The sequence below is a fragment of the Coptis chinensis genome, chromosome 6, assembly GCF_015680905.1.
Source record: "Coptis chinensis isolate HL-2020 chromosome 6, ASM1568090v1, whole genome shotgun sequence".
Lineage (NCBI taxonomy): Eukaryota > Viridiplantae > Streptophyta > Magnoliopsida > Ranunculales > Ranunculaceae > Coptis > Coptis chinensis.
This window is the reverse complement of record NC_141461.1, coordinates 16,792,019-16,810,373: the sequence shown is the minus strand read 5'-3', so window position 1 is coordinate 16,810,373 and position 18,355 is coordinate 16,792,019. Positions and strand designations below refer to the sequence as shown.

At 35.8% G+C, this 18,355-nt stretch overlaps 1 protein-coding gene and 1 pseudogene across 5 annotated transcripts; one reads left to right on the top strand and one right to left on the bottom strand.

Annotated features, from left to right (window-relative positions):
* Positions 1–2,266: 2,266 nt before the first annotated feature.
* LOC147491797 (bifunctional nuclease 2-like) lies at positions 2,267–7,739 on the top strand. 4 transcript variants are annotated; one of them, XM_086565906.1, is made up of 10 exons: positions 2,284–2,671; positions 3,378–3,587; positions 3,936–3,988; positions 4,064–4,120; positions 4,507–4,572; positions 4,704–4,775; positions 4,878–4,981; positions 6,190–6,281; positions 6,452–6,516; positions 7,158–7,739. In XM_086565906.1, exons 1-9 carry the CDS (start codon positions 2,395–2,397, stop codon positions 6,502–6,504), a joined length of 984 nt encoding a protein of 327 aa, XP_086422032.1. In that variant the 5' UTR covers positions 2,284–2,394; the 3' UTR covers positions 6,505–6,516; positions 7,158–7,739. The 4 variants fall into 4 exon arrangements, with proteins under 4 accessions (XP_086422030.1, XP_086422033.1, XP_086422032.1 ...); XM_086565905.1 differs by having other exon boundaries at positions 6,913–7,410; XM_086565904.1 differs by having other exon boundaries at positions 2,267–2,671; positions 6,452–7,262.
* Positions 7,740–16,455: 8,716 nt separating this feature from the next.
* Positions 16,456–18,016, bottom strand: LOC147491796 (ornithine decarboxylase pseudogene; annotated as a pseudogene). Its single transcript, XR_015198559.1, has one exon. The product of XR_015198559.1 is annotated as an ornithine decarboxylase pseudogene (transcript).
* Between the last annotated feature and the right edge of the window lie 339 nt (positions 18,017–18,355).

Here is an 18,355-nt window from a genome sequence, read left to right as displayed (position 1 = left end):
GAGGATTTGTTGAGCTATCGGCACTTTCCCAATTACCCATAACAATAATCGGATACTGGGTCCACTGTTTGTCGCTATTACGGTTTTTTCTAAGAATACCCCTAATGTTTCGGTGGGTATGTTTTTTGGGATAAAAGTATCCGATAATCTTTTCACAAAATCTATAGTGCATAAGAATATCAGATAGCCTAATTAATACAGTCAGCTTCATATCTATCGGGAGAGAGGTGGCTATTGTAGTAATTACAGACAAACATTAACCTCCGAAGTTACCCATACCCTTACCAGGAGAAATGTTCAAATGGTTCAATACTTCACGATCGAGGGTGGATAAAGGAAATCTTAGTCCAGCAGCGAATTGGCCAACAGTAACAATGATTCCATTCTTGGTACCACTCGAACATTAAGTAAAAGCCCGAGTACCAGCGTAATGTTGTAAATAAAGGGAGGAGGGAATTTGATAGGCGGCTTGAACTAAAGCTAGGTTTGGTCGCTTGATGAAAAAACCACAAAGTCCCTCGCTCAATCGGCTGGTATCTTCTATAGTATCGCCCTCAGATTCAAAGTTAGTGGTTTCAAAGGGATGGCAGGGAACACCTTCTACAACATAAGATAGGTTCCACGAAATCTAGGGCCAAGATTTATTGGTTGAAGTGGAAGCAAAGTTTTAGCTGTAAGGTCTATCATCAGGGAGTATATCGTCAGAAAGGATATCATCCGATATGATATGGTGTCCTCAGAAGGGAGACTAGCATTAGAAATGGTATCTTCACTGGCCATTGAAACGGCTATACACAAAGAAGGAATGACAAAGGTATTTTAAATATCGTCAATTCATAATTTACAAAGTGTTATTAGCAGCATGATATTAGAGTATCCGCAGTATCGATATAAGAGGTGAATCATCGGAAATACTAATGTATAGATTTATATCGGAATACAATAGTATCAGAAATATTGTGATACATGCCGATAGTAAAGCCAGAACAAACAAAAAGATGAAAACAATGTTAGAAATAAAAAGATTCGAACTTTTACATGTTTTGAAGTTTAAGGTAGTAATGTATGTCATTGCATAAGTAGTAGCACACACGTACATGCAGAATTAAGGGATTCAGATGCCAAAAACTAAAGTTAAAACAAATTGTCATATCTATTATTACTAAAGTAAGTATATCAATGCATGTTTTAGAAAGATTAACGAAGTGCAAAATGAAAGAACATACCTTCTGTTGCAAGAGTGATGAGTTCTGGAAAGTTGAAAAAGAATAAAACCATAGTTTTTTTTTGTGTTTGGAAGCGTACTGAAGAAGCTAAAGAGTTTTTGTGTTTGGAAGCGTACTGAAGAAGCTAAAGAGGTTTAAATTTATACTTTTGAAACATTGGACTGGGTGGTTATTTGGGCCCGATAGTTTTCATATCCGTTATCTGATATAATTGCTTCTCAAAAAGTTGGAATTTCAAATGAAAATTTCAAGATTTCGAGAGGGGGCAATGTAGTCGTAACTATAAATACGTTTATTTCAATATTTTAAAACTTGATATATTGGCATATCTCGATAGATCTCGTGGGTTTTGAATTGTGTTGCAGGTAGAAGGCGGGAAATGAGAAAGAAATACAAGGGACTGATGTCATCGGATTGGGTCAAAGCTAGTAAAAAGGACTATATAAAGACTGGATAAGAAAGAAAAAGATTAATTCGATTCATTCTGGGAAAAAATCATAAAAAAAAAAGAAAAAAAAAAAAAAAAAAAAAAAAAAAGAACTAGAGCGATTGTAAAGTTTCTTAACATTGATCAATAAAAACATTATTTCCGACTTGATTCTTCCGAGTCTTTCATTCATATCACCATTATGAATTGTGTGATCTAAAAGCATCATATAACATTAGGTGTTCTTGGCAATCACAATCATCTTATCTCATTTTTTGGTGCCAAAAATGTGTTTCACGACACACAAAATGCTAATGTCAAAATTTTCCTTCATTCAGACTGAATCTCTGTGTGTGGAAAATAATCATGTGGCGTGCCTGGAAATTGGGTGGAGTGGTGGTGTACTTAAGTTAATAAACGAGCATCAGTATTTAGCATCTACTTAATACTGCTATTAGTGATGGAACTTGAATATATGGTTGCCTCCTGCATGTTTAGTTGTGGATGCACCGACAGGTCCGTCACGTCGTAATATTGAAAATATCGAAACATTGAAAATGCCGAAACATGTGCCAATATATCAGTTCGTCATCTCTCCCTCTCTTCTAAAACACGAAATTATTATTATTATTGTAAAAAAGTCATAGTCGTTAATCTAATTCAACGCTCTTCAAACTCTTACCATTTCTATCTTTTTGTTTTCATTTGAAGAAGCTTGCTTTACTCATTAATATCGAGACAATGCACAGTGTTCATTTCCAACTCCACAAATTCTCCAACTTGTTCAATTCTCACCAATTACTAAATAATTCCTCCTCTTGTTTTCGGTTTGCAGTTGTAAAAGGCGGTTTTAGAGATGAAACTAATAATAATAATAGTAATAAATCTATTTACATTTCATGTAAAGCCTCTTCTTTTTCTTCTTCTAATAATTATAATGGGAGAAACTTTGGTAAAAGACTGAGGAATCAAGATGATAGTGATGATGATTATGTGGAAGCTGCTATCCTGGTCTCAGGTCAGAACCTCTTAACTTGTTTTTCTTTTGTCGTTCAAAGTTTGACTTTTATTGTTGACTAAAACTATATTATCTATTTTGAAATTGTCTTCTGATATGTGTTTTTGTAGTTTGTAGTTTCTCATTAGAACTGTGGTTTAGTACTTTGTATGTAGTGGATAAAGTTTTTGGGACTAGTTAAGCTGGTATTGTACTGAAAGACAGAGTTAATTAACCATATAAAGTATTAGGAGTGGATTCTATAGCATATTTTCGTGGAAACTTCAATGTTCTCTTGCTATAATTTACGATATCTCTGGCACCTCATTTTTCTCATTTTCAATAAAGAATAACTTCTCTTTCACATCTTTATCCTTAATTAATGGTGCATTGAGAGAAAAAGAATAGGAAGTTGGAAAACATAAGTAAACGGTATGGACCACACAGAAAATGTGTGTGTGTGGTTGGTGATGTATGCACCTACATCACAGTTAGATGCAAAATTTATGTTTTTTGGATCATTTATCGTTGTAATTTTGTGTTGCACTTGAATAGAAATACTTTTACAAGTTGCAGTTTTTCCTTGTTTGGATCCTTCATTCCTTGTTTTTTCTGAAAGTTGAATTGGATTTTAACTAGTTAAGGGATTCTGTGCTTACACTATATCCAGGCCTGTTTAATTGCTTAGATCGTTGCTAGTTAGCCCTGATTACCCTAATTGTTGCAGAAACTATTAGGCACTATCATTTACGGAGTCGCGGGTTTGTAGAGGAGACAGGATGGAACAATGGTCTGTTACTTCCTTACTCAGTTCAAGCAATGGATTCCAAAACTAATTTTAGTTCCGTTGGACATGAGTTTCTTCGTCGCTTTCAAAGTCCAACAATTTTTCTTAAAGTTGCTTGTGAAGGAGATTGGTTATTACCAATTATTGTTGGTATGTGAATACTGACCTTGTTGCACCTTTACTCACTTCTTGTCGTATTGGTATATTTTTGAAACTTTTTCTTCTATTATCTTTTACGGCATAATTTATAAAACTAAGTAGGCCTCATAGAGACGAGTAGTTATTCACACGAGTGATTTCAGACATATGCTTGTCTTTTGAGTAAAAATAAGCGTCTTCTTTCCTTTGCATTGCAAAGAATAAAACCCACGATAAAAAACTAAGGAAAAAATACGCTGAAAATCAAAGTATATATTAACTAATTTGCTGTAATGGGGTATTCAGTATACATTTGAATGATTTTTGTGCATAACTAATTGTTATTGTTTGTTAGTGCAGGAGAGTTTGCAATTGAGAAGCTTATACACGCCTTAAGGGAGGATGACGATGGGGTGAGGTTTCACCACCCCCCATACTATGTTTTCTCTTGTAGTTGTACTTAATACTGAGATGTTGTCCTGATGCAGGAGTGCCCAAGCGAGTTTCAGTTTTTGAAAAATGTAGCAGATAAACTTGGTTACGAGGTAAGGACCTTCACACTCCATGATATCTCAGACTAGAATGGTGATAAAACGCGAATTGACCGACCTTCACGCTCCATGACATATCAGACTATAATGATGCTAAAAACACAATTGACCTTCTTAAGGGGAAGTGTGAATCCCCCCCTCTTTAGTTTAAGTGGGCAAGCCTATTTTATGGGATCAGTAACTCGGCAGTGCTGGCGGGGTTCGAACCCCAGACCTCTGGTATCGCCACCCAAAGGTTTTACCAACTAAGCTAGTTGGCACCTTCGTGAATCCTTATTTCATGCCTTGGAACTCCATTTATTATGATTCCTATTTAGACGTGAGATGATCTTCTTTGTTCGTCTGAACTTAAATTAGTTTACTTTGTTTCCGCAATCCAGGTAAAAATGGTGCGAATTACAGAAAGGATTGTGAATACATACTATGCTAGAATATTTTTCTGCAAGGTAGGGGTAACTCATCCTCGAATTCGTAGGACGGGACTGCTGTTCTGTTTTCTCTGTTTATAATAGCATTAGCAATTTACTTGTAAGTGAAAGGTCTTTTATCTTTATATCATGGTTTTCATAATCTGCAGCCTGGGGAAAAAGCTATGTTAACTGCAGATGCACGTCCATCAGATGCCATAAATGTTGCAAAAAGATGCAAGGTAGTATTAACACGGTCGTTTCAAGAGAGTTTTCTTAAAAAAATTATTAAGAGCGTTTTCTTTTCTCTGTGAAGTTTCTTTTAACTGAACTATCATATGCAGGTACCTATTTATGTGAACAAGCAAATTGTCTTGACAGATGCAATTGTTTATGGAACACAAAGAGGAAAAAATGCAAAATCAGTATATGATGTATCATTGGACAGGTATCAATCATGTTTCGGTTGCTCATAGCGATTAAGTTCGTAAGATGCATTTTGACCTAGTGTTTTCTAAGTCACTTGCATACAGCTTCGTTTGTGGGCAGGGACTTCTCCCTTTGCCAAACACCTAGACTAGGCTAGCTCATTTATTTCCTTTCTTTCTTCAAGATGTTTCATACACTTAATCCTTTAGTTCCCCCTCCAGTTCCTTTTTGATTTAGTCACTCTTCTTCAAATCTGGTTCAGTCATGGGCTGTACAAGGTATGAAGGTGGACTGGGATAGGTGAAAATCGGATTTTATGTTCCAGAATCAAACTGGTTACTTTTTTTAAAATATCATTAGCGGCAGTATGAGACATAGTTTAATATTTTCTCATTTCCGGGGAGGCTAATATCATGGGAGTGAATATTAAATATTTACTCACTAAAATGAGATTCTGGTATATTAATTCTAGGAGTTGTGGAATGATCAATTTGTGTTCAATAAGAATACTGCTGTTTTGCTACTTAAATTGCCGTTTCTTTTATTATTTCTCTCTTAGTGAGCTCCTTTGTAACTAATATCATCCAATACCAATACACAATAAAGTCTTGTAGGTAGAAGCCTTCCATGTTTCATTTTCAGCAAAAAATGTTTGAAATATATACTTTGTAGCACTTGGTTAAAAGGGAAGCAGAAGAACTAGTTCTACTGCTCGTATATGATGTGGAGATGACATCTGTAGATAAACTGAATGATATATAATTCAGATAGCCTCCATGCTTACATTCGATTCCTAGAGATTAGAAGTCATATTCCACTGATGATATTAATTTCTGTAACTGGGCGTTTTTGAATTGAACCATTCTATCCATTAGTGTTGCTTTAGAAGAGACACATCAGTTGTAGTTGACCAAATAATTTAGACCAAGAATGTTGCGCATGCGGCCAACTTAGTCCGCTTTCAGCAATATTTTCCTTAAATTAGCATGGATTAGCATAAAGAGATTGTCCCATATGTTTCTATACGAATATGAGTTTCAAGTAAAAGAAAAACAATGTATATAGCTTGTGTTCATGTTCTCAAAGGCATATGACCACAATTGTCTTTCATCTCACGGAACAGATGTTGGTAGAAGTTGGCCTGGGATTTTTTTACCTGTTGTTCTTCGTTTTGCTGTTTAGGTTTAATCCTCAATGTTTTAAGCCACGAGTTTATGTCTTGCTCAGTGCTGAGGAAGGCACAGATTTACTTGCAGAGGAACTTCATTTGATTAGGAGTTTGTATACAGCTACCACAGAGGAAAGATATCAAGATGCAGGTACTTGAAATAACATATCAATTTACATTTCTTAGTGTTCATTATGTTGGGGCAGATACTTATCAGAACAATTTGCTTTATCTTGTCTGATTATTTATTTTACCCCTTTTTTAAATAAAAGCTGAGCTATTCTTGTATTTCCTTACTGATGTGATACCTGTTTCTTCTAGTGATTATGAGGGACAAACTCACAAAGCTTCAGACACCCAGATATGAATTTTAACTGGTTTCGGAGGTACACCCTTACCCTATATAAAAAGACAGTAGACTATTCACTTTTTTCATTTTAAAACTATGGCGAGTAAATTGTGTATTTTCAAGTTCTCTCAAGTCTGAATTAGTGATGCATAATCATACAATTCTTAAGTCATAAGTTATTTCAGTAAAGTTGTAAACAAGTTGGTAGTGCTCGAAGCCATCTATACAGAAGTGCTTACTATAGTTATTAATAGCCATTGATTGTATTACAGCCTTCAGGGGTCTCTCATTTTTGTTTTAAATGTCTGCGTATTGTTAAGCATATGTTATATTTGTTATCAAGCGTGACAGTAGTTAGGACTTTAGGCATTGTTTTATGCAGCTAATAGATGATGCTTACTTTGACCTTTGCATACATGTTTATGCGTCACAGGTTTTATACGGTTGTATTTTCCCAGGAATAGGATCCATACAAATAGCGAACAATATCAGCAAACTGTACAAGCATGGAATGTATAGTACTTATAAATAGAAACGTTTCGCATATGTGGATCTGATGTATCCTCTTGAACTTTCTGTCAGCTATTACTTCCACAACACAGTAGTCAGTAGAAGATAGTACTTGTATATTTCTAATATATCTATTAAGGCTCGTGATTAAAGGATGCACATTTGCAGATAATGCAACCACGTCGGCCAGCAGTTTTTTTCTTTTGTTTTTTGTTGTTTTCTTTGTTTTTCTGTACAACCATATTCTGCTGATATAAGAAGAGGTGAGCACAAGGATTTCCATTACGAAAAGGTACCTCGAGGTCCATCAGGCTGATTTCAGAGCTGATTGCTATTGGATGATCCAGAAATTATGAAAATTGTCTACAAACAACAGTTCACTGCGGTTTCTGACATAATAAAAATAGGATTTTATTTGGAAGATGACTCTTATTTTGGTCTGTAGATTATATAAATAGAAGTTTAGGTCTACATGTGATGAGATAACATAAAATAAAAATAAAGGAGAATAGCTTGAGCCGCCTAGGAGGAAAACTAGTGTTGATCTCTAAAAGTTGCATTGGGTTCTAGCATCAAAGGAGCAAGGCAAGTACCGATTTGTTGTACTACTTTTCTACCTCTAGAATTATTGGTATAGTCAAGTCAGTGGTGTACTGGTGTTGGTTTCGTATGCTTATCATGTATGGTGCGTACTGTGTAGTTGGGCCGTAATTTGCATATATGCATATCAATCTTTTGTTCGCATGTTTACTAGTTTTGTCAATCTTTTGTTTGCATGTTTACTAGTTTTGTCAATCTTGTATGAAGTATGAACGAGCCAGGGGGGTCCAGGGTACGCCCCGGCTCACCCTGAATTTTGGATGAAAAAGTACCACTTTTCACGCCTGAAATTCTCCACTTCATTAAGGCTTGAGCATTTCTAAATTGTCAATATTACCCTATTTAGAGTAAAATAGAGTAAAGGCTTATGTTATATCTGCTATTCTGCTAAGGGTCTAAGAGTAGTTTCCACTTTATATATTAGTTAGTAGAGCTCTCTGAACCAGCCCACATGGGTTGTACACTTACTTCAACTGAAGAGAAATATAATCATTTGGTATTGCTATTGTAAGTTTCTCATATTATATGTAAGCATGCTCCTCCAACTATCAGAAGCCACATGGCATTTCATTTAGCTTTTATATAGGGAGAGAAAAAAAAAATGGTAGAGAAATGAGAGATTAGACAAGTAGATGCGCTTTATCATTGAAAATTAAATCAATTAACAAAACAAACAATATAATGAACTAAGTTTTATTTGTAATTCAAATTTGAAAATTACATTTCCTAAACTATAATAGATTTTGATTTTTTAAAATTGAAATTATAAACGAAAAATTGTTTGTTTGTATAACAAAAGTAATAAAAAGCAAATAAATAAAAATCAAATAATGGACTGAAAATATTAAACTAAGAGAAACAAGAAAAATATGTGTGGCGTCTAATTGAGTAAATTTATAGTGCTAGTCGACTCACCATGGAATAAATTTCTGGCTCTGACACTGCCTCTATGTTTTCATGTTATTTAAATTCTTTTTTTAGTAGAGTTAGGTCATTGCATGCTTTTGTACCTCTTTCTATTTCTGTACTTGTGTCCATATTTACATCCTTAATTAGATAGACAATCACATGAGTTTAGTATACCTTCATTCTTGTTGACCCTAAGGTTGTGTTTGTTTAGTGGCAAACTTCTAGTGGGAAAATATTAAATTTGCCAGTGTTTTTCCACTAGAGCTTTGGCATGCTAATGTGTAGTAGGAAAATTTCAGTTTGCTAGTGTTTGTTTGCAAAAATTTCTAGTGAGAAAATATGGGATTGGCCAGTTTTGCTAGTGTTTGTTTACATAGTTTTTTTTTCCTATGGGAAATAATATTTCAACTTTTTGGAAATATTTTTTTTTAGTTTTCAAACTCAATGAAGTCTAAAACTAAAACTAAAATACAAAATAAAGAAAATTAAAGACAATGTAACTCAACATTAATAGTAATAGTATGTCTTTTGAAACAACCATAAAATAAAGTCAAAGTACAATAGATCTTAACAGCCATTGTTATCCAAACACATAAAATTGTGCCTTGAATAAATTCTATTTCTATATTTTTTCATACTCGGATCACGCGCTATAGCTTGATTCCAAACCTCGTTGCTAGCTATGATCTTCTGTTCTATATAACTCCATTCAAACCCCTGTTGCATAGTTACACTAGTAATATCGTATGTTATCCATCGTAAGGTCTTCACTCGGATGAGTTATATGACTAATAGTCAAGTTGATACCAAATGTAAATGTGTTTTAGAGTGTTTTTTTTTTCACACTTTTTTTTATATTGGAAGAAATCTGTTCTCATTCTTATAACCCAGAAATAACTCGATATCGATAAGAATATTGTCCATCTCATTTGTCCATTACATTGTCATATCTAATTAATAAGCATACAAATTAAGTTAATATACTTAAAACAATGATGAGTTAAGAAAGTGAACTGCCAACATACTAACTCAAGCATAAAAATTTGAAAGTGAACCGCATTCTCTGAATCCTTCACTAGCTTGTACGCTTTCTATAATTCATCTGCCTCAAAATGCATATCAACTACACAACTATAATGCTCGTCTTTTGGTTTTATCCCAAAATCACGATCATAGACTCAAAACACTCAGCCCCAGACTCACATAGCCAGTACCGTCCCGTCCCGTTCCGACCCCCCTGCCAATTAGGATTTTCCCCTTACTAGATGGGCAATTAGGGTCTTTTCCTAAATAAGTTGAGTATTTAGAGGGGAGACCGTAAACTGATGATACTCTATTCCTAACCTACGCATTAAACTAAACGCAAACTCTCATCCCACAATTGACCCCTTCAAACCCCGAAACAATTTCAGGCAGCGCACCAAGCAGCAAGAGGCAGCACACACGCACACACCTAACTCCACCACACACACACGCCTACACACACTCCACCAAAAATCGCAGCAGCACACACACACTACCTACTGCACCAACAGCCACCTGGAAGCAACAGGAGCCACCAGCAGCAGCAGCAAACCACTCCACACTTCACACCACCTAACTGCGCACTTTTCACCACTCGTCCACACTTCACACCACCACACACACTACACTGCACACACACTACACTATACAGACTTCCACCTAGGGGTGTTCATGGGTCGGTTCCAGTTCGGTTCTTACCGGTTTCGGATTCGGTTCTACTTTTAACGATTCCTACCGAGTTCAGTTTTTTCGGTTTTTTTCTTATATTTAAAAAAGCCGGAATCATACCCATTAATTAAGTCGTTCCTGTTCGGGTTTCGATTTCTTATCGGGTTATACATTATTATTACTAAAATTATGTTTTTAATTACGTAACTGATATAAAAATTGGTTTTTAGTGCGACAATAACACTTGTAATAGTCCTAAATTCAATAATTTTTGAATTTTTTTTAAAAACTTAAAATGCATCTCACAAAATGTATGTATGCGTGTATTAATTTGCATTTCAAATCGAACAAGTATATATATATATATATATATATATATATATCACATGCCAAATTTTAACATGTAGAATAAGTACATGTACTACAATTGTTAGAATTGCACGCATTCATTATCATATATATACATATATGCATGTGTAATATATCAAGCACGTGCACTTAAATAAATATTATCATGTACACGTTTATTAGTTAATATATACAATGTATGAATTAATTCATAGTATACGTGCGTGTAGTTGTTAACATTATTATTAATATTTATCATACACATATTCAATGTAATGTTACAAAACATACATTTAATAACATACATTACTATTATACTACCCCTATATATTTAATAGAATTTTACACCTAATATATATATAATGTTTGCGTTCGCATTTATTTAGTGTAATATAATACTAAACTTTATATATCAAAATCATAATAATCGGTTCTGATTTCGGTTTGGGTACCCACTGATTTTTTATTATTCGGTTATAACGGGTTCGGTTCTTTATCAGTTCGGTTCTTAAAGACCCACTTTTAATGGACTTAACATTTTATAGGACCCAAAACTACTATAAACGGGTTACGGTTCTAGTTTGATTAAGGGTAATCGGATACCCATGCACACCCCTACCTCCACCACACTTCACACCATCAAACACACACTCCACCTGTACATATATACACCACAACACACACATATCCAAAAGTAACAACAACCTTAACAATAATACATCATAGTAATAGTAATCTAGATCATAGTAATAGTAACAAGAAGTCCACTTAACATAAATCCAAAAAAAACAAAGTAATACTCAAAATATAGTTGCAACTTGCCAACATAAAATTTTTTTAACAAAGTCGCCTCAAAGACTTGCTTGGTGTAGCTTCCTAAACAACCAAGCAGCCTTGATATCTTCTTCAAGGCCCAAGAAGACCTCCATTAGCTTACCATCGACTGCCAGCAAGTCAAGTGACCTTAGGTAAAGTTCCGGATTCATATCCAGAAGAAAATGCAAAGCATCCTTCAACAATTCTATTGGCTTTTGGGCAGCTACTGTTGGTACGGGTTTTGGTAGTTTCAAGGCCTTGGCTAATTCAACTACCACATCAATAAACACCTTAAACGAAGGGGGTTCGGGTATATCCTCAAAGAACTGAGACTTCCTAGATTTCTTGGCAGTAGGTGTAGTGGTCTTCTGAGCACTCTCAGTTTGAGAAGTAGGTAGCAACACCACCAGCTTCATTCGCTCTCAGCAACTTCACAATCATCACCCCCACCTCCCTCTCCCTGGGTTTCCTCAATATTATCTAAACAAGTTATAGAAACAAAAAGTTAATTTCATAACAAGTTAGACGCACAAAATTCAACTCTATTTACTTCAAAATCAACTAACCTCCCGTATTTGTGTCCATATCATCGAACCCAGTATTGCCCCCTTCTCCAGTTGCACGGTCATTCCCAAAAAGAATACAACATTCATTATAGAAGGGAAACATTTTCTGCTTAAGACTGTTTGCCCCATGATGAGCCTATATCCCACAATATATGAATATATGAATTACCTTTATGTAACTCGCCCATGCATTATCATCCACATCAATTCTCTTGGTCTCTTTGTTGAAAGCTAAACCAAACCCACTAGCATCGACTGCATGTTTGGCAACTAACCAAGTAGCCTTCATTGTTTTCAACTTTGATCTTACATTATCAGATACAAGATTCGTTCCAAGTCGGGAATTGATTTCATCAGCAGTACGCTTCAAGCTTTCTTTCCTCCACCCATTATCAGTCATCCTGCCCCCGCTAGCTAACTCCTCTAACAATACATCTACCAAGATGGTTTGGGAAACCATCTTATTTGGGCTGATCTCTTCCGTTTTCCATTGTCAACACCGCTCAAAAGAGTACTCACACTACCTACCATACCTAGTTTGAAACAATGAACCAACGATGAACATAGCAAACAAATATATCAAATAGCAAACAAACATAGCCAATAAGCTAAGTGTCTTCTAGCTTAGTTGGTAAAACCTTTGGGTGATAATACCAGAGGTCTGTGGTCCGAACCCCGCTACACACAATTGAGTTACTAATCTCTTTAAAAACAGGCTTGTCTTTTTCTGATAAAAAACATAACCAATAAGCAATATTACATATCAATAAAACTACAGAACTATAGAAAAAGGCTGAGACAATAAAATATTATAAGTAGTTAAACCATTATCCAACAAAACAAAAACACCATAATAAAATCATAATGTCTATTACAAAAACACCCTACTAAAATCATAATGTCTATTACACAATCATAGCAACGATTACTCCACATCGTTATCTACCCACATTGCAATTGACAACTCATCCCTAAAATTAGTCCACCCAGTAGTTAGTTGCATATCAATATTCATATTTGGAGCATTAAGAGAGTTGTCAACCTCTTCCCTCTTCATCACTGAGCTCCTCATCACTCAAAGTACTGCTAGGATATTCTTTTCGCAAGAATTATGTAATGCACAACATGCAAGGATTACCTTTGTGTGTGTCGTAGGGTCGTGGAAAGTTGGATGCCTTGAATAAGCAAATCGCTTCTTCAAGATACCGATTGCCCTTTCAACAACATTATGCAAGGACGAATGGCGAAAGTTATATTGTTCTTTATGATTTTCAGGTTGAACTTTAGCTATCTCTCTAAGATGATACCGCACACCACAATAAGGTGTGAGAAACCCCGCACTAAAGTTTTAAACCCAACATCCGCAAGATAATACTGACCATTTGGAAGAGTACGCTTATGCCCTAGACGAGACACGGCACTCCTCAACAACCTTCCATCGTGGCAGGATCCCTCCCACCCTGCAAGCACATATGTGAATCTCATGTCAAATGTGCAAGCTGCCAACACATTTTGGATGACTTAACCTTTCTTGTTACGATACCTAGCCTGTTGCACCAATAGTAAATTGATTTGAAAGTGTATACCATTAACCGCACCCACCCACCGCATCCTAACATAAAAAAAACTTGATTAAGACTGATTAAACTACCAAACTTTGTAATCAAAATCATCCTAACCAATTTCCCAAAAGTTGACTCACCTTGAAATAGCAATGCCAATGATGTGTGTTGGAACACTCGTGAGGAGAGTTCTCAGCGGTAGCATTTCTTACTAATTAACTCTTTGAATAAACGAAGGAATGCAGCCAACACAACATGGAAATAGCGATGTACTGTTTGTCTCGAATGGAAGAATTGAAATGTTTCATTCCGATTACGCATGTCATGCCCAACTCTGTTGAGAAATAGGGCCACTGCTCTTCCACCGTAACATGTCTGCTATCAGCTAGGCCATGACCATGCAAACAAGTGCACAATCGACAAAACACTGACCCCTCAACTGCTCATGGCAGAATCGATCAGTAGTTGTATACATCCTACACAATACAATTCTCCGCACTTGATCACAATTCGTACAAGGAGCTCTAGTGAGAGATGGTGGAGCCCTACGCCTAGGCCTATACCTCCCCATATACCTTCTCCTATACCACCATGTCATTATCATATGGGCACCCATAATTATAAGTAGAAATGCCACTAACCTACGCTCACATTCGGTCATCATTCTACAATACCCTCAACAAATAAAGGTATACAAATTATTAATTGTGTGTCAAATATCCACATATCCAAAATCATATATCAAAGTTCTTAAAATAATAAAATAGAGAGAAACAATTTATAAATTGTTCAACAATAATAAATCAAATGATTCCTAGAACCTCAAAACAGTTTGCATTGAAACCACTCAAAATTATAAATCATAAACAGTTTCATTCCAATTGTTCAACACCCAAACTAGCTTAGAACACCTCAAAAGTTGAGTTATATTGGAAATAAGAAATAGTTTACTGGTAAAAATTTACATTCTATAACTAGTGTTTTGTTAGTTATCCTACTTTTGTTAGCTTAATACCTAATTTTTTTGTTCCACACAAGAATCAAAAATATCTTAAATCAGTAAACCAAACACAACCAACTTCACCATTTCTTTTGAAACAAAGTGCAAAATGCAACATTACTAATCAAAGAAAGCTAAACACAGCCTCATAGAAAATCGAGAAAAATGAAAATACCCAATGTCATACAAGTTAAACAAACAACATGGAACATGAAAACAAGAAAACTAACCATTACTAATGAACGAAACACAATAACTCATGAAGAATTTCAAAAATCAAATTGAATAAGTCAACCAAACACAACCAACCCACCATTTCTACTTAATAATGCATACCTCAAGTGTCGATCTCCAACAAATCCTCCAAAATCAGCTATATGTAAATTGAAAATAAAGAAAAAATAACTATGAGGGAGAGATAGAGAGCGACCGAAAGAGGACAACATATTACCTCTTGATTGAGAGAGAGCTTGAGAGTTGAGAGCGATTGTGAATGAGAGCGAGAGATGATGCGATGGTGGCAAATTTTTCTTGCCTTAATAGGAAAATTTCAACTGGCAAAAGAGTTTAGGGAGGAGGTGAATTCTATTTTTCCATTTCTAGTAGGAAAATTTTATTTGCCGGCAAATTGGGAATAGTGTTTGTCAGTGCCCTTAAATACACATAAACACTGGTAAATAGTATTTCTGGGAAAATACAGTTTGCCACCCCCATTTGCCACTAAACAAACATAGCCTAAATAAAATGAATGGTAAGTTAGTCCTTGTTTAGTACTTTAGTCACAGGCAACTATTTGTCCTTATTGTTTGAAAGCATGTAAGCCTATGCCGGGTTGTTTATACCTACTTTCATGTTTACTGATGATGTTTGGTTTCACTTTATGTACCTACTCATCCTATATTCATGTCATGCATATTGTTTATTGAATTTTATTATGTTGACCTTGATTTAATAGTAATTGATATAAATATAAAGACAAGAGTTGGGTATATGATTTTCCCTATGTTTAGACAAGTAATTTTTTTTTTTTTTTTTTTGAAATAGCTAGAGAGTTAAAGCAAACCCACACCGTTTATATTGAAGGACCCTAGCCCGAAGACTTACATTGCTCGAAGGCTTACATTGCCCGAAGGGCTCAAAAAAGTTATTTGAAAGAGACAAGTATAATTGTTACCCTTTTAATTTGAGTATATTGTTTTAATATGTGTGAGTCACCTAATATGAAATTTCGTTAAATAGTATTGAAATATCAATATAGTTGAACTTGTATTTTTCGTAGTATGTTTGTCATATGTTTGCAATGTTGGGTAACGTAAAACTAATAAGAATAATTGGTTAACTAGAGACATATTACTCAACCAGTTGATAGCATGATTTGGCATGCTCTGAACGTGACCTTTTATGAGGACAGTTAAGGGCAGTGCGTAATTTTCCCAAAACCATGTCAAGTAAAAGAGAATCTTATAATTGATCATTACAATCATGTGTTCTTGTTACGAGTAGATTTAGTATTCATTTTGTTTTGTTTACTAGCTTCATGTTATCACATGTTATATTAACACGTATATAAGTGTAACAATTAATTTTTTAGTTAGGATTATTGTGCAATTTGTAGTGTATTTGTTGGGCGCAATAATTTATTTTCCTATTTATTATTTTTTTTACAGGTGAGCACGATATAGCACGTGGAGTGCGTTCTTAGAGTCTTGGCATGATCTAGCGTCCAGTCAAATCTTAATTTAGTTATTTTTGTTTTAAACATTATTTTTTTTGTTTTAAGAGACAAATTCAGTGTCAAGTTATTTTTTTTCAATCAAAGTTGTAATAAGTTATTTATTCAGCAAGATTTTGGTATAGTCTCGAGATATATTCCTGGAAGTTAGTCCGGCCGGCTAATAACCGGAAATATGTCACATGATCTGTCCAATAATTAGTCATTTGAAAAACTTGAGGAAAATAAAAGAACACGAGTACGCATAGAAACAATATGACAGGACATTTATTAATCCATCATGTGGATTGCAATAGAGTTCCACATAAAAAAATCGCAATTTCTAGTCCACAGCTAAAGATGGGAAGGCAAGCCCAACTCATCAGATACATTCACCACCAAATCACCAATGCTTGGTTTACTTTGGGTCTGAATAAGCCACATAAGTGGGTATGGCAGAGGTATCAAACCCATTAAACTTGGATCCAGCACAGGCTGTATAAGCACCCATATTTGGAAAAACAAGCCAATCGTTTACCTCAAGCTCCGGCAGTTTGTAATCAGTGAGAATTGTGTCAAGAGCATCACAAGTTGGTCCAAACACAGTCGACTGATACGTTTTTGCCCCATCACAAGTCGGGTTAGTAGAATCTGATTTGCACGCAAGCGGTGTTGCAGTCACAGTTGCATGATCAAACAGTATACAATTCAGAGACCCGTATATACCATCATTGATCCAGTATTCTCTCAGTTCACCGCGCACACGCTTTCCAATAATGCAGGTCACCAGTGTAAACGATGTTTCAGCGAAGAACCGACCCGGCTCAGAGATTACTTCTAAACCGGGTTCATTTCCAAAATAGGATTGTAGAGCATCTGTGATTGTGATGGCAGCATTCTCAAATTGTGGTCCAGCAACAAATCCTCCACCAATATTGAGGGTACGCAATTTAGGCATACCTAGTTGCTCTGCCGTATCAAAAACCGACTTTGCTGCTACAATGGCACTACGGTATGCCTGGGAGAATGTTGTCGCGCTGCCCACGTGAAACGACACCCCAGTAACAGGGAGTCCAGCAGCATGAGCAGCTTGGAGAAGTAGAGTGACCTCTTCGGGCAACGCACCATACTTAAGTCCTAGTGGACATCTAGCATCCGCATCATCTCCAGCCTTAATACGTAACAACAATGCACATTTAGGGTGCCATTTTTTAATCTTCTCAATTTCACATTGAGAATCAAATGTGGTTAGATTGACCCCTACAGTGGCTGCATACTTAATATGTGCCTCAGCTTTGCATGGATTTGCAAACACAATCTGGTCAGTATTTATGCCAAGGGCCAAAACAGCCTCAATCTCAGCCTTGCTAGCGCAGTCAAAGCACACACCCAGTGCCGCTAATGCTGCAAGAAACGTGGGCTCGGGATTGCATTTAACGGCGTAAAATGGTCGAACAGTTGGTAGGTTACTGCTCCATTGATCCATAAGACTACAAACCACACCCAAGTCAAGTACATAGAAAGGATCGCTTACCTCTTGGTTCTCTGAAATAATGGACTGAATAAAACCAATCATCCACCCTTTTGCTACGCTGATCAACTTCTTTTTCCCTTCATGAGCCTTTAATACAATCTGGAGGCTCTCGGAGTTGGTGTCCATGTCTTGAGGTTGTTCAGAGCCCATGACAAGAGACCAAAGCTACAATATCAGAATTTAATAAAGCGGGTAGAAAAGAAGACCACTCCTCTCTTCGGTGGCTCTTCCTATTTTATTTTATTTTATTTTTATTAGTAACCAGGGTTTTTGTAGACGTCCCTTACCCCTTTTTTATAAAATACCATCTGCGTCCTTGTTTACAACTTCCCTAAATGTCTAACTGAGAGACGCGTCCTTGTTTACAACTTTCCTAATATCTCACTGAAAGACGTGTCTTTGTTTACATCTTTCCTAATGTCTCACTGAAAGACGTAGGGTCAATATCAACACAAAGTTGTGTTGGTATGTCATGTGCAAGAGCATCGGCTAGTTGATTCGCTTCCCCCTAAGTGTGTTTTACTTCAAACTCCTCTATCTGGTCTCTTCCTATTTGTTTTATTTGTTTGTGAAAAATGAAGTGAATAAAGATTTCAGTTGTGCAATTTAAAATAAATTCAAATTTTAA

What these genes read in the sequence shown, in the direction of transcription:
- LOC147491797 (XM_086565906.1), top strand. Translation starts at nt 2,395, where the DNA reads ATGCACAGTGTTCATTTCCAACTCCACAAATTCTCCAACTTGTTCAAT. An exon ending in TAAGGGAGGATGACGATGGG is followed by an intron (nt 3,989 to 4,063) that starts GTGAGGTTTCAC and finishes GTCCTGATGCAG; the next exon opens with GAGTGCCCAAGCGAGTTTCA. An exon ending in ATGTTGCAAAAAGATGCAAG is followed by an intron (nt 4,776 to 4,877) that starts GTAGTATTAACA and finishes TATCATATGCAG; the next exon opens with GTACCTATTTATGTGAACAA.